General features: G+C 69.3%; 1 protein-coding gene across 2 annotated transcripts; it reads right to left on the bottom strand.

The window, feature by feature from the left end:
- Positions 1-324: 324 nt before the first annotated feature.
- Positions 325-13,965, bottom strand: Gata2 (GATA binding protein 2). Of its 2 annotated transcripts, none has more exons than XM_042670347.1 (6): positions 13,948-13,965; positions 7,635-7,877; positions 6,085-6,723; positions 4,383-4,528; positions 2,762-2,887; positions 325-1,994 (listed from the first exon to the last, which is right to left on the bottom strand). In XM_042670347.1, the coding sequence occupies exons 2-6, from the start codon at positions 7,861-7,863 to the stop codon at positions 1,695-1,697; spliced, it is 1,440 nt and encodes a 479-aa protein (XP_042526281.1). In that variant the 5' UTR covers positions 7,864-7,877; positions 13,948-13,965; the 3' UTR covers positions 325-1,694. The 2 variants fall into 2 exon arrangements, with proteins under 2 accessions (XP_042526281.1, XP_042526280.1); XM_042670346.1 differs by lacking the exon at positions 13,948-13,965 and adding an exon at positions 9,150-9,169.
- Positions 13,966-15,312: the final 1,347 nt, after the last annotated feature.

Raw genomic sequence — 15,312 nt, 5'->3', positions numbered from 1 at the left:
ACGCCCCCCCAGCCACCCTGGAGGCCAGGCCGCGCAGGGCTGGCACCTCGGGGGACGCCCCCCCAGCCACCCTGGAGGCCAGGCCGCGCAGGGCTGGCACCTCGGGGGACGCCCCCCCAGCCACCCTGGAGGCCAGGCCGCGCAGGGCTGGCACCTCGGGGGACGCCCCCCCAGCCACCCTGGAGGCCAGGCCGGGCAGGGCTGGCAGCTCCGGCAGCTCCGGGGACGCCCCCCCCCCCCGGCCACCCTGGAGGGCAGCCGCGCACGGCAACCCAACAGTCAGACCCGGGCCTGGGGCGGCTGCCCAGGAGCCCACAGCCAGGCTGGAGCATTCACAAAAAGTATTTTATTATTCTTAACAGTATTCACTTTAAAGGAATAGGAGAATAGCATACGATTTATACAGACAATATATAAATGTTGTACATAATTAACAATAACTTAGTTTACTAACCCAAAATAAAACAGGCCAAACAAAAACAGAAAATACTGCCGATTCTTTCTCGTATGCGGATACTAGTACAAAATAAGTTACTTCTGGTGGGTGGTGCTACAGCGAAGCCCCCGGGGGCACAACTGTCCTCCTGGTCAGGAGCCCCCAGCTGCAGCCTCATCACGGCCAACCCACCAACCACGCAGAATCGAGGCGTGGGACACATCTATGTACAGCTGTACCTCAGAGGACCCAGGCAGCCACGGCTCGCGGCCCCACAGGCGGCCCCTCCACCTGCCAGGCTGGCCTCGGCCTCCAGCCCCCAGAGTGCCAGCCCCCACCCCCCACCCCCGCCCGCTCTCTGGGTAGGGCTGCAGGATGGTCCAAGAACTTTCAAAATCTCCAAGCTCGGGAAGGTCTCACCCGCCCGGGCGAGGCTACCACGGCCATGTACAATTGACTGGACCCGGAGAATTTAAAAACAAAACAGCTTGTTGGTGAGTGAAGCTTGCGCAGGTTTTGCTTTGCCTCTAATATTTCCTATTTGTCTCGGAGTGGGGGAGGGTGGCAGGGTTAGCAGAAGGACGTATGTATGTACAGGGCCCCGGCCACGGCCTGGGCCTGCTGGGGACACACAGGTCACTCCAACTCCAGCCTCAAATCCAAGGGAGCAACCAGGGAGACATTTCCCCTTTCAAGAAAATGTTGTTTCCTTCCTGTGGCCCAGCCCGGGCCTGGGAATCTGAGCAGCACCGCCTGCAATTGTCTCTAGCCTCCAGGGCCGGCCGCAGGCAGGGCCCGCGCACGCCGGACAGAGGAAGGCCAGGGAGAGAGAGGCCCCACTTCGCCCTCCAGACCTGCCTGCCCCAGAGCCTGGCAGCCCCGGGTCACAGGCACGCAGGCCGCAGGAAAACACAGAGAACACAGGACAGCCTCTCCTCGGGGTCTCCAGAAACAAGAGCAAATAAATTAGTTTTGCTTACGTTTTTTTTTTCCTTCAAAAAACGCTTGCGTTTGTCTGTCCCCTCCTTCTCCACCGGAAAGCCGTCCTTCTGCTCCCCGGGTCTTCAGTCACGTTGGAACAGCCTCGCTCAGCCCAGAGAGTATTCACAGTAATGGCAGGAGGCCAAGGGAGCCCTCGGGTACAGCGAGGCTCCGGGCTCCGGCTGGGCCTCGGGAGCCGCGCAGGCTCCGGGGAAGGGTGGGCAGCAGAGGCGTGCATGGCCTGACTCCCGCTCGGCCCCTGCCGCGACCTCTGTCCCTAGCCCATGGCAGTCACCATGCTGGTTGGGTGAGGGTGGGCAAAGGAGAGGCTGGAGGAGGGGTGGATGGGCGTCGGGGTGGGCAGGATGTGTCCCGAGTGGCTGAAGGGCGGGAGATGGCCCACGGGCGCCATGTGTCCGGCCAGGGCGGCTGCGCTGAAGGGCGAGGATTTCTCCTGCATGCACTTGGACAGCTCCTCGAAGCACTCAGCCCCCTTCTTGCTCTTCTTGGACTTGTTGGACATCTTCCGGTTCCGAGTCTGAATCCCTTCCTTCTTCATGGTCAGCGGCCTGTTAACCTGGAGCCAGCCAGCACCAGGCCGTTAGGGGCTGTGTGCCTGGCCCATGGATGCCCTCCAGGCCTCCCTGTGCCCCCAGGCGGCAAGACAGGTCCCCAGAACGCCTGGAATCCAAGCCCCAGCAGCCCTAGCCAGCGCTGTCTCTCGTTCTGGGAGGGAGGAGCTGTTGCTCCTGCCTGAGCTTAGCTCCCCACCACACTCAAAATCTACACTCTAAGCGGGGCGCCGGTGGCTCAGGCCTGTCATCCTAGCTGCTCAGGAGGCTGAGATCTGAGGATCACAGTTTAAAGCCAGCACGGGCAAGAAAGTTTGTGAGACTCTTATCTGCAACAAAGTACTAGGAAACCGGAAGTGGCTTGGGGCTCAAGTGGTAGAGCGCTCACATTGAGCTCGAGAGCTGAGGGACAGCGCCCAGGCCCAGAGTTCAAGCCCCACGACCGACAAAAAAGAAGCAAAAAAACCCCAAATCCTACACATTTTTTACTTCACAAAGCTAAGCTTCCTGCAGGCCCCGAGGCTGCTCTGGCTGCTCCACCTCCTGAACGGAGGCACCTCTCTTAGGGAAGCCCTCCTGGGGGTCCTGCGCCCCTGGGTGTGCCCTCCTGGGGGTCCTGTGCCCCTGGGTGCGCACTCCTGGGGGTCCGGCCTGCTCTGCACTGGAGGCTGGACTGGGAGCCCGACACACAAAGCCCAGGGCTCCCGGGGTGGGGGGGGTGGGGCGGGCAGGGGGGGCGGGCGGGGGGGGGCGGGAGGGGGGGCAGGCTCACATTGTGCAGCTTGTAGTAAAGGCCACAGGCATTGCAGACCGGGTCCCCGTTGGCATTCCGGCGCCATAAAGTGGTGGTGGTGGTCTGACAATTCGCACAGCAGGTGCCCGCTCTCCTGGCTGCCGACTGGGAGAGGGGGAGAGGGGAGAGACGGCGGCGTGGCGAGCTGTGCTCCCGCACCCCACCCCCGCCTCACCCGGGAACCAAGGCATCTCAAAACAGCAGAACTGTCCAATTGAGAATCACAGAACTAGGGAATACAGAGCCCTGGAAGCCTGCTCCTCTCTCAGTCAACAGGACTGCAAACCAGAGGGGAACACCAGCCGCCTCCCCAGTCTCCAAACTTAATCCCCTCGGTGGGGAAACTGAGGCCCCACCCCCCAGCTGTCCTGGAAGGCAGGGGGAGGGGCGGGAGTGCGAGGGGGGTTCAGGTCCACTGGGGCTGAGCTGTGTTGGGGTAAATGTAGGCATTCGGCTCCTTCCACCACCCCAGCCACACCCTAGTGATGGAGGATCACACTGGACATTTCTCTGTAGTTGGTCCATCGACTATACAGGCCCCTGGGTCCTGAGAGGAGGGTCCCCAGAGAAAGGCACCGAAGGCACCAGGAAGGACCTGTACTGGAGAACGAGAGCCCTGCAGTCTCCCCGCTTCCCAGAGCACTGGCACCCGAGTCACCAGGCAGCCAGGGCGGGGACGGGGGCTGGGGCCAGCAGAGCCTGGAATGGCCCCGGGCCTGCGCGGCCACCGGGGGGACAGGATGGCTGACTTTGCGGGGGCAGGGAGGAGCGGCAGTGAGTAAGCCTGGAGCTGGAATTCTGACTCCGGGGCCAGCAGCCGTCCTCCGCCCCACCCCCACCGCCTTGCCCGCCCTCCATCCAGGGGGAAAGGGAGAAGAGGCCCCGAAGCGGGCGAACGATTTAAGCTCATAAATCACTTCGCCCTGAAAAAATATATTTATTATTCTTAGCATTTTACGCATTATTTGCAGAGTGGAGGGTATTAGAAATTTCAAAACAGCCCCGCGAGAGGCGGGACGGAGCGGAGGCGGCTCTCCAAAACCTCGTAGAGTCCGGAAACAGATACACGGAGTTTCCTTATCTTCGTACTGCAGATGTCCGGATAGGAAACTCCGGCAGGAGATCCGAAAGGGCATTTTTTTTTAAATCACTCAAATGAAAATACACAGTATAGGTGACTCCATGGAAAAATAATAAAGGGCAGGTTTTTTTGGTGGCTGGTGTGAGTGTTTTATTTAAATAAGCATGAAGAGACCGAGTTGGGAGGCTGAGGAGGCAGCCCTGAGCCAGCCAGAGAAAGGTCCTTCCTAGCCCTATTTTTAAAGAGAGTTAAGCAGAAGCCAGGGGCCAGGGCAGGCCCTAGGACACCGGCTTTGGGGATCCCCGAGCAGTGGGGTACAAGAGGACCTGGTGGGGTGCAGAAAGAATTGGCCAGAAAGAAAAGCAACCCCAACTGACCCCCAAACGATTTCAACGATCAGAAGGCTCGGCGGTCGGGGGGCTTCTGCTGTTGTTGCTCAATTGTTTCTGTTTTCCCCTTAGCGCCCAGCTCCTGCTCAGAACCTCCCCCCGGTGCCCCCCACCTCAGAGCAGCTCCTACCAGTCTCCGCTTGGGCTTGATCAGAGGCCGGTTCTGCCCGTTCATCTTGTGGTAGAGCCCGCAGGCGTTGCACAGGTAGTGGCCGGTGCCGTCCCTCCGCCACAGCGGGGTGGCTGTAGCCCCACAGTTGACGCACTCCCGGCCCTCTGGGGACGGAAGACACGGGTCGCCTTTGCTGGGGCTCGGTGCCCTCCCCTCCCCCAAGGAAGAGTAGCTCAGGAGATCCCTTCAGAAATGCAGAGGGTCTGTTAGGGCCAAATCCCCCCTCAAAGCCGGCTGTGGGTGTGAAACACCCACAGGAACCCGGCCTCAGAGCCGACCAGCAAGAAGCGAGGAAAGGGAGCTGAGGCTACCTGTGCAGCCCCTCCCCTCTCCTCTCCGCTCCTCACTCCTTTCTCTCCTCCAGAGTCTTCCCTTCCATGTCCTGAGCCCCCACCGTCCAGTCCCGTTCATCCAAGGAAACTTCCTTCTGCCCAACTCTCTCTCCTGCCGCTGAAACCCTAGAATTCGGTGTGAACCCTGGCTCCTGATCAAAGTTGTTGTCCTTTAAAATAAAACAAGTAAGAAGCTCTTTCACTTTAGACCGAGTGGCCCTGCTTTTTTGTTGCTTGGGATTTTGTTTGTTACAACGGCATCTGGAATTCAGATAAAGCACAAAACAAACTTGGGATCGAGAGGACTAAGAAAAAGCAATTGAGATGGTCCAAGCAGGGTGGGGACCCTGAATCAGGTCAGGGCTGCGAGAGCGCCTTAGTAGTGTGTCACCAAGGAAAATTCTTCCAGACTTCAATAGTCAATACATCCCAGCCAAGAGAAGGAGACTCCTGGACACAGGAGGAAAGAAAAGAAAGAAAGAAAGAAAGAAAGAAAGAAAGAAAGAAAGAAAGAAAGAAAGAAAGAAAGAAAGAAAGAAAGAAAGAAAGAAAGAAAGAAAGAAAGAGAAAGAGAGAAAGAGAGAGAGAAAAAGAAAGAGAAAGAGAAAGAAAGAGAGGGAGGGAGGGAGGGAGAAAGAAAGAAAGAAAAGAAAGAAAGAAAGAAAAAGAAAGAAAGGGAAAGAAATCTCTTGCTCTGGGACTCAGAGTTGTGGGGAAGGAGGCACACTAGGCACGGGCTACTGCCCTTCAGCCAGACCCTGGACAAACCTCGTTTGATCTAGCTGCTGCTGGACAAGGGCAGGCACCCGTGGCTCCATCCCCCTGGCTCTGGCCCTCGTGCGGTGCCTGGGGGCAGGGGTGCAAGCCAGGCCCTGGGAATTTCGTTTCAGGGAAATCTCCCGAAGAGATCAGAGGCCTTGAAATCCTGAGATTGTGCTGACTGATTTCGAGACCCAGATCCCTTCCAGGTCTGCGCCCTTGGAGGCCCTGCAGCGGCCGGCACTGCAGACACACATATGCAGCACAGGGCAGGCAGACCGGCCCGCATGCCCGCATTCCCGCATTCCCGCATAACCGCATTCCCGCACACACAGAGTCTTCACTGGAGATCCAGAGAGGAGCCAGGAGACTCAGCCTATGTCACGCACCTGGGCCCCAAGGAGCCAAGAAGCCTGCAGGTCTGGGGACCAAAGGGAGCACTCCCACAGGGAGAATGTGTTTTTTGTGTCTTCTCATTCTGGGACCTCAACCTTCTGCTGAGTACTAGAGAAGCACACACCCCTGCCCTGGCTGGCTGAACGGCCTTGTCCCCCCTCACCCCGCCATACCTGAGCAGGAGCGGGCCTTGCTGCGTGGCTTCGGGGTGAAGCTGGAGGCCGGGCCGCCCAGGAAGCCTCCGGGGTGGAAGAGGCCGCCGCCATACTCATGCGCGGTGGCCGGCACGTAGGACGGGTAGGTGGGGATGGGGTGGTGAGTGGCGGGCTGGGCCCCCATCGTGGTCAGGCCTGGGCGCAGGGGACTGCCGCCTTCCATCTTCATGCTCTCGGGCAGGGCCACTTGGTACTTGACAGCGTCCTTGTCCTCAGCCCGGGCCGCGCTGCCCCCCGCAGAGGTGGAGGCTGGGGAGGCGGCCCCTGCGCTGGGGTCTGGAGACACCTCTTTGGGAGGTGTGGGTGGGAAGCCGAAAAGGTGGGAGCCGGCGTGCGCCGCCGCGGGGGCGAGGGAGGCCACGGAGGCCCCGCTGCCTCCTCCGCTCCCACCTGCCGCCGCCGGGTACACAGAGAGCGGCCCTCCCGGCCCCGCCGGCCCTCCCGCCGCCGATGGGTGCAGCGTCTTGGAGAAGGGGCTCACGGTCCAGGGGTTGTGGTGGTGTGCAGCAGACAGGGCGGCTTTGCCCCCGTCCAGCCAGGGCAAGCCCGGGCTGTGCAACAAGTGCGGCCGGCACATCTGACCTCCAGTGAGACGCGCTGCGGTAGAGAGAGGGGTCAGATGGGCAGGGTTCACAGCACCCCACCCAGAGACCCTCACAACCGGAGGCTGGACACACAGCACCCACCCCGAGACCCCACACAACCAGAGGCTGGACACACAGCACCCACCCCGAGACCCCACACAACCAGAGGCTGGACACACAGCACCACCCCGAGACCCCACACAACCAGAGGCTGGACACACAGCACCACCCCACGCAGAGACCCCACACAACCGGAGGCTGGACACACAGCACCACCCCACGCAGAGACCCCACACAACCAGAGGCTGGACACACAGCACCCACCCCGAGACCCCACACAACCGGAGGCTGGACACACAGCACCCACCCCGAGACCCCACACAACCAGAGGCTGGACACACAGCACCCACCCCGAGACCCCACACAACCGGAGGCTGGACACACAGCACCACCCCACGCAGAGACCCCACACAACCAGAGGCTGGACACACAGCACCCACCCCGAGACCCCACACAACCAGAGGCTGGACACACAGCACCCACCCCGAGACCCCACACAACCAGAGGCTGGGCACACAGCACCCACCCCGAGACCCCACACAACCGGAGGCTGGACACACAGCACCCACCCCACGCAGAGACCCCAGACAAGCAAGGGCTGGACACACAGCACCCACCCCACGCAGACCCCAGACAACCAGAGGCTGGAGACGCACACAGGACCCCACGCAGGCCCCAGACAACCAGAGGCTGAACACGGCTGGGGCAAGCGGCTCAGGAGACCCCTGGGGAAGGACCCAGAGGGACTCGGCCGTGGAGTGGGCCGAGGGCCCGCAGGAGAGGCCGGGTTTCCCGGCGGCTCCTCGGGCCCTACATCCGGGAAGTGGCCGAGGCCTCGCCCGCCGCGGGCCGCGCGGCGCTCACCGTGCGCGGGGCCGTAGGAGACGCGCGCGCGGGCGTGGGCCGGGTTGGCGTAGTACGGGCTGCTGGGCGAGTCCAGGTGGTTGAAGAAGACGTCCACCTCGTCGGGGGGCAGCAGCGGCGCGGGCTCCATGTAGTTGTGCGCCAGCCCCGGGTGGTGCGAGTCGGGGTGCTGCGCGTTCAGCACCGCGGGGTGCGCCATCCAGCGCGGCTGCTCCGGCGCCACCTCCATGGCCGCGGCGGGGTCTGCGCGACACGGGGCGCGAGGGCCGGTGAGCACCGGCGAGGGCGCAAAACGAAAGGAGAGCGGGGAGGGGGCCCGGCCGCGCGCCCCGCGCCCCCCAGACCCGCACGTCCACCCCGGCCCGGACGGGCGCGGGCCCCGAGCTCCCCGAGAGTCGGAGCCCGGACGGCCGGCGCCCGACGCGGGACGCGCAGCGCGGGCCCCACAGCCGCGGGGCAGCCGGCCGCCCGGCACCGCCCCCTCCGGGGCCGCCCGCGCCCGGCCCGGCCCCGGGCCCCGCCGAGCCGGCCGCGCCCCGCGCCCCGCGCCCCGCAGCCCGCGCCCCGCGTCGGCTTGTGCCCCCCAAACTTACGCGCGCGGAGCGGGCGGGGCGGGGCGCGGGCTGCGGGGCGCGGGCCCGGGCGGCGGCGGGAGCCGGCGGGCTCACGGGGCAGGGGCGGGGGGCAGCGCACGCCTCGGCCTCGGGCGCGCCCGGCTCCGGCCCCTCCGCATCCCCGGCCGCCCTGGCGCCAGCTGCCGACTCTCGCACAGACATGAAGCGGGGGCCGCGCAGGCCTAAGAAGCCGGCGCCAGCCAATCAGCGCCGCGCGCCGCCCAGCCTCCGCCCCCGATTGGCTGCGCCCGCGCTCGGCCCGCGGGACTCGGGTCTGACCCGCGACCCCTCCGCCCGCGGCCCCTCCGCCCGCCGCCCCGGCCGCCCGCGCCCCCCGCGCCCCTCGCCGCGGGCCGGGCCCCGCACCCCCGGCGCGGACACTCGCGGGCCGTCCCGCCTCGGAGCCCCCTCCCCGGGCCCCGCCCCCACGGCGGCCCAGTCTCCCCGGGACCGCGGGCCCCGCACGCGTGGGGTCCTCCCCGCGGCACCCCGGGCCCCGCGCCCCACCCTGTGCGCGGCCCGGGCCTGCGGGGCGCCCGACGGTGCCTGCGGGGCGCTCCCTCCCCGGCTCGGGGCCGCCGGCCGCGGGGTCCTGGGCGGCCGGGCCGCGCACGCGGTGGCGAGGGGGCGGCTCCGGGGGAGGGGTCGCCCTCCGCGGGCGTGGCCTTCCCGGACCACCGGGCCCGCGGCCTCGGGCGAGGCCGTGGCTGGCGCCGGCGCCGGCGGAGGGCCGCCCGGGGCGGGAGGCGCCTCCTCCACCTTGGGGTCCCCCAGGCGGCCCCGGGGACGGGGAGCGGTGCGGCCGGCGCTTTGTGCCCCGGTCCCCGGAGCGGCTCCGCGCGCCTCCGACTCGGCCGTCGCGAGCGCCGTGGGCCCCGCGTCCTGTGGGCCGGACGCGCACCTCCGCCATCCCGGGACGGACGAGAGACGGCGGCTCCGAGGGAGGCCGGGACCCCGCGCCCGAAGGCGTTCGGGGCGCCGGGCGGACAGGTGCGGGAGCGGGCGCCGGCCCGCGCCGGGGCGGGCGGCGGGGCTGACAGTCGGTAATTGGGTAACCGGAGGCGGCTTCCCCGGCCGGCGGCCCCGCCACCGCGACGCCGGGCCCTGACGTCACCCGCTCCGCCAGGAAATGAACTTTGCAATAATCCGAGGAGGCGGGGGCGCGGCCGGGCCGCGGGGACCCCTCCCCGCCGCCGGCCCGGCGGCCGGGTCCGTCTCCCGCCCAGGTAAAGCGGGGCCCGGGGCTGGGCGGAGCGCGGTGGGGCCCCGGGGCCCTCGGGCCGGCCCGGCTCCCGCGAGGCCGCTCGGGTCGGAGGAGCCGGGCGGGCGCGGGCGGCGGCGCGGGGCCGCGGCGCGGCAGGTGAGCGGCCCGCGGCTCCGGGCTGCGGGGGCCGCCGCCTCCCGCGCGCCCGCCCCGGCCTCCCCGCTCTTCGCGCGCGCAGTCCTCCTCCGCGGGCCAAACGGGTCGCCGCGGAGCTCGGGCCCCGGAGCGCGGCCGCAGCCCCTCGGAGACACCGCGGGGCTCGGCCCCGGACCTGGCGTCCGGGCCTGCGGGGCGGCACGCGGCGGGCACCGCGCCTCTTGGCCGCCGAGGCGCGGCCCTCGTCCTGCCCCGGCCGGGGCCCGCGGCTGCCCACCTCCCCGGCTCCAAGTGGAGGCCGGGCGGGGACCCGGTCCGCGCCCGCTCGGAGCCGCTTCTCGGAGGCGCCCCGCCGCGCTCCGGCCGGGCCTCGGGAGCCCCGCACCGACCCGCCTCGCCTCGCCTGGCCTGGCGGGAGGGGAGGGGAGCGGGCGCCGGGCCTCCGCGCGGCCGCCGCCCGGCCGAGCCTCGGGCCTGCGCCGGACGCGGGTCCGCCGGGCTCCCCGCCGCCGCCCGGCCTGGGCCGGCGCCCCGGGAGCGAGGCCGGCCGGGGCCGCTCGGGCGGCGGCGGGGCCCCGGCCCGCGGAGCGGCCGCCCGCGCCCCGCACGCGGAGGGTCCCGCGGGCCGCCGCGGCGCCGGCTCGGGTCTCCCCGGCCAAGCTGCCCCTGCCGGGCTTCGTTCGTTCCGCCTTAGCGGGAGCGGGGTGCCTCCGCCGGAGCCCGAGCGGGCCGGGGCGGCCGGGCCGGGGCCCCGCTTCGGTGCGGGGCGCGGGCGGCCTTTGTCCAGCGGGGCTCGCGGGGTGGCCCGGGGTCGCCGCGCGCCCTCCCCGCCACCCCTCCCGGGGCCTCCTTGGGCCGCTCTTGGCCGGGCGGGGGGGGGGGGGGGAGGAGCGCCGTGCGGGGTGAGTGCGGGACGCCGGCGGGGTTCCCTTGGCCGGCCCCCGGGGCCCCTCGGCGCTTCGGGGACGGGTCCTGCGCGGCGCCGCTGGGGGGCCCGCAGCCGCCGGCCGCTCCCGGGTCCCGGGTGGTCAGCGCATCTCAGCGCGGACCGGGCCCGGCTCCGGAGGCTCCCGGCTCGGCCAGGGGTCTCCCCGTTTCCTGCTGGAGGAGACGGCACACCCGGCCGAGCCCGCGGCCTCGGCAGCCCGCCCGGCCGCCGCAGCTGGGGCGGGGCGGGGCGGTGGGGCCCGCAGCCCGGGACTGGGGGGGGCGCAGCCCGGGACTGGGGGGGCCGTCCCGCAGCTGGGCGGGGCGGCCCGCAGCCCGGGACTGGGGGGGCGCAGCCCGGGACTGGGGGGGGCGCAGCCCGGGACTGGGGGGCGGCCCGCAGCCCGGGACTGGGGGGGCGCAGCCCGGGACTGGGGGGGGCCGCAGCCCGGGACTGGGGGGCCCGCAGCCCGGGACTGGGGGGGGCGCAGCCCGGGACTGGGGGGCCCGCAGCCCGGGACTGGGGGGGCAGCGGCCCGCAGCTGGGGGGGTTCGGCGCCCGGCCTCCGCTTTAAGGGCGGCGGGCGCTGCGGGCGAGCCGGGCTAAGCCGGCGCACGGGACCGCCGGCAGGTGCAGGCGGCCCGGCTCGGGCGCAGCCGCGGGGCCGGGCGGGGGTGCGGCGGGGTGGGGGCGCCGAGACAAAGGCCGAGCCGGCGGCCTGCGGCGCGGCCTGGGCCGGGTGGGCCCCGAAGGGGGGCGCGCCGGGTGGGCGCCGGGCGGGCGGAGCGGACTCACCGGCCGGCGCGCGCGGCCAGCGGCTTTTGTCCCCGGTGCTCGAGGGGGGCGCGGCGGCGCGGGGACCCCGCCGACCCCCGGCCTGCGCGGCCTCTCCCTCCCCGCGCCGCCGCCCTGCTGCCCGGCCCGGCCCGCAGGAAGCGCGGTGGAGGGGCTTTGCGCGAGCACAGGGCCCACGCTCCCGCCGCACTCGCTCACGCTCAGCAGCCTGCCGCCCCTCCGTCCCGGTCAGAAGCTCCGCCAGGCCGGCACCTCGCCCGCGCTCAGCTGGCCCCGCGCTGGCACGCACACGGCTCCCGCTCCCGCCCCGGCTCCCAACTCAAGGGCACAGGGCTCAGGATAGTTTGCCGCACCTCCGAGGCGCGTTTCAGACCCCAGAGAAAGCCGGACGCCGGTGGCTCACACCTGTCACCCCAGCTGCTCAGGAGGCTGAGATCTGAGGATCTCAGTTCAAAGCCAGCCCTGGCAGGAAAGTCTGTGAGACGCTTATCTCCAAGAAACCACTAGAAAACTGGAAGTGGTGCTGTGGCTCAAGTGGTAGAGCGCTTGCCTTGGACTGAAGAGCTGAGGGACAGCGCCCAGGCCCAGCGTTCAAGCCCCACGACCAACAAAAACAAAAAGGCAGAGGAGCCAGGCTGTGCTGGGAGGGCCCGGTCGGGTGTTCACGAAGGCAGGCTCCGGAGCTGACCTCCAGGGCGGAGCCCGCCTGCTCCAGAGGTCCGGCCGCCTAGAGGAGCTTGCTTTGCCTAGAAAAGGCGGGAGGCCCCTGGGCGGGAAGGGGTCTGTCCCTCCACCTCCCGCTGCGGGTGTTTGTGAATTCCCCGGCTGTGTGCACTCTGCCTGTCACTCTGTGCCCGTGTGTGCTGGTGAGCACACAGGTGTTTGCAGAAGTGAGTGGTTTTGTCCATCCTCGTGGATGTGGTTTGTGCTTTGGGGAGCAGGTCACTGCAGGACAGAACACCTGCAGAGTGGCACGGGTGCTCCGTCGCTGAATATGTGTGCCAGAGGGTGTGTAGGTGTGTGCGTATGTGTGCATCTGAGCACACAAGGGTGTTAAGTTTAATGGTGTGTCTGGTTCTCTAAATGTGTCTGCAGTGTCCTGTGTAATTCTGCATACTAACTGATGAGATGCAGGGTGTCTGTCCCAGGCAGGTCGCGGCTGTTTCTTTACTGTGCCGCTTCCAGCCTGTGGCCGGCGGGTCTGGGTGATGTCAGTGCCCGCGCCTTTCCCAGCCGGGCTGGCCACCCATGGGGCTCCAGGGTGCCATTTCCTGGGCCGTGTGCTCTGTCTGTCGGAGGGGAGATGCGCTGATAAAGCTTATCAGCCATTGCCAGCGCCGCTGAGTAACTGCTCTAATGAGGCCCCTGCTCGCAGGGCTCTCGGTCTCCCCTCTCCCCCGCTGGGGAGGGCTGGGGAGAGGCAGGGCTGGTGGGGCAGGGCTGGGAGGGGAGGGTCAGGGCCTGGGCCGGCCGGGCCGGGGAGGGCAAGGTTGGGGAGGGCAGGGCTGGGGAGAGCTGGCAAGGGCAGGCCTGAGGAGGGTCGGGGAGGGGCTGGGCTGGTGGGGCTGGGCTGGGAGGGGAGGGACAGGGCCGGCAGGGCCTGGGAGGGCAGGGTTGGGGAGGGCAGGCCTGGGGAGGGTCGGGGAGGGGCTGGGCTGGTGGGGCTGGGCTGGGAGGGGAGGGACAGGGCCTGGGCCAGCCAGGCCAGGGAGGGCAGGGCTGGGAGGGGAGGGCCGGGGAGGGCCGGCAAGGGCAGGCCTGGGGAGGGCAGGGCTGGGAGGGGAGGGCCGGCAAGGGCAGGCCTGGGGAGGGCAGGGCTGGGAGGGGAGGGCCGGGGAGGGCCGGCAAGGGCAGGCCTGGGGAGGGCAGGCCTGGGGAGGGCAGGGCTGGGAGGGGAGGGCCGGCAAGGGCAGGCCTGGGGAGGGCAGGGCTGGGAGGGGAGGGCCGGGGAGGGCCGGCAAGGGCAGGCCTGGGGAGGGCAGGGCTGGGAGGGGAGGGCCGGCAAGGGCAGGCCTGGGGAGGGCAGGCCTGGGGAGGGCAGGGCTGGGAGGGGAGGGCCGGGGAGGGCCGGCAAGGGCAGGCCTGGGGAGGGCAGGGCTGGGAGGGGAGGGCCGGCAAGGGCAGGCCTGGGGAGGGCAGGGCTGGGAGGGGAGGGCCGGGGAGGGCCGGCAAGGGCAGGCCTGGGGAGGGCAGGCCTGGGGAGGGCAGGGCTGGGAGGGGAGGGCCGGCAAGGGCAGGCCTGGGGAGGGCAGGGCTGGGAGGGGAGGGCCGGCAAGGGCAGGCCTGGGGAGGGCAGGGCTGGGAGGGGAGGGCCGGCAAGGGCAGGCCTGGGGAGGGCAGGGCTGGGAGGGGAGGGCCGGCAAGGGCAGGCCTGGGGAGGGCAGGCCTGGGGAGGGCAGGGCTGGGAGGGGAGGGCCGGGGAGGGCCGGCAAGGGCAGGCCTGGGGAGGGCAGGGCTGGGAGGGGAGGGCCGGCAAGGGCAGGCCTGGGGAGGGCAGGGCTGGGAGGGGAGGGCCGGCAAGGGCAGGCCTGGGGAGGGCAGGCCTGGGGAGGGCAGGGCTGGGAGGGGAGGGCCGGCGAGGGCAGGCCTGGGGAGGGTCGGGAGGGCGCGGCACACGCGGCGGAGGCCCCGGGAGGCGGGCGGCGGTGCCTGGGGAGGGAAGTGGGGTCCCGCGGGGTGACTGACTCCGTGAAAGGTGGGCGCCCCGAGAACCGATTGGATGCCACCGTGGCCGGAGCAGAAGCCCTGCCGCGGAGAGACAGACAGACAGCTGGGGAGTTCTTCCCGCGCGGCGCGCCGCGTCCCGGTCATTTTTCACCCGCCGGCTAATCCTCGTCCCGCAGATAATGAATGGCCAATCGTTATCTGCCCGGGAAGGGCCGCGCGGGCCGGGAATTGTTTCCCGAGTGCGGCGGAATAAATGGCGCTCTTATCTCTGCCTTCCAGATCGGGGCCTTTCAGAGCCACCGCGGCGCCCGTGCGCGGCTCCGGGCCGCGCCGATGGGCGGCAGATAGCGCGGGCGCGGGCGCCGAGGAGCGGAGCCGCGCGGGGGCCCCGCGGGCCTGGGCCCGCTGCGCGGCGGCTCCGGGGACGCCGGGCCCCGGGGACGCCGGCCCGGCCGCGGTGCGCTCCACGCCCGCCGGCCCCCCGCGCGCCGCGTTCACCTCCGGGCGGGTCAACCCTGTCGCCGAGACCCGGCCTCCGGCCGTGCGCGGGCGCGCGGCGCCACCTGGCGGCCGCCGCGGACACAGCCGGGCCGGGCCTGCAAGGCAGGCCGAGCTCCTGAGCCGCGCCCCGCCCAGCCCTGGACGGCGCGGCCCGCGGGCAGATGCCTCTCCTGAGGCCCGGGAGGCCGGGCGCTGGCCGCAGGCCGCGTCCTCGGTCCTCGCGAGGCCCGCGCTCGGCCGCTGTCTCTGCGGGAAGGCCGGTCCCGCCCTGCCTGACCTGGCCAGCGGGTCCTATCTTCCCTGAGAGGTGAGCCCAGTCCCCCGCAGGGGCTGGAGCTGGGGACGGGCCGGCCATGGCTCCCCTGGGCCCCAGGCTCACCTCCCTCTGGGATTTAGGCCTGAGCACCATTTGGTTTCCTGAGTCCACACATTGGCAGCCATGGCCACCAGGGTCCATGAAATGAGCCATCTCACCAGCGCTCGAAGCGGGAGATTCCAACCACGAGCCTCGCTGGCTGCTTGTCTCAAAACCGGCCAGGAAGGCTGGCCACATGACCAGTGTCTGGCGCGGGGTGAGGCCGGGACCCCAGTTCCCACCACCCCAGGCCCTGTCCCAGGACTCGCCTCTTCTGGAGAGAGCGGGTGCTGTGTGCCAGCTTTGGCTCTTTCTGATATTGGGACTTCCCACACTGCCTTTCTTCTCCAGGGACAGCTAGCCACTCCGTAATCAATTTGCTAATGAATGAATCCAGCTAACACTTTTAACTAATGTGTCAGGCCATGCTGTAGTAGACCCTGGCTCAACAGTACTGC

The sequence above is a fragment of the Dipodomys spectabilis genome, unplaced genomic scaffold (genome assembly GCF_019054845.1).
Source record: "Dipodomys spectabilis isolate Male_0828 unplaced genomic scaffold, ASM1905484v1 ptg000541l, whole genome shotgun sequence".
In the NCBI taxonomy this organism is placed as follows: domain Eukaryota; kingdom Metazoa; phylum Chordata; class Mammalia; order Rodentia; family Heteromyidae; genus Dipodomys; species Dipodomys spectabilis.
Note: the sequence above shows the minus strand (reverse complement) of the source record. Positions and strands in the feature narration are given on the sequence as shown.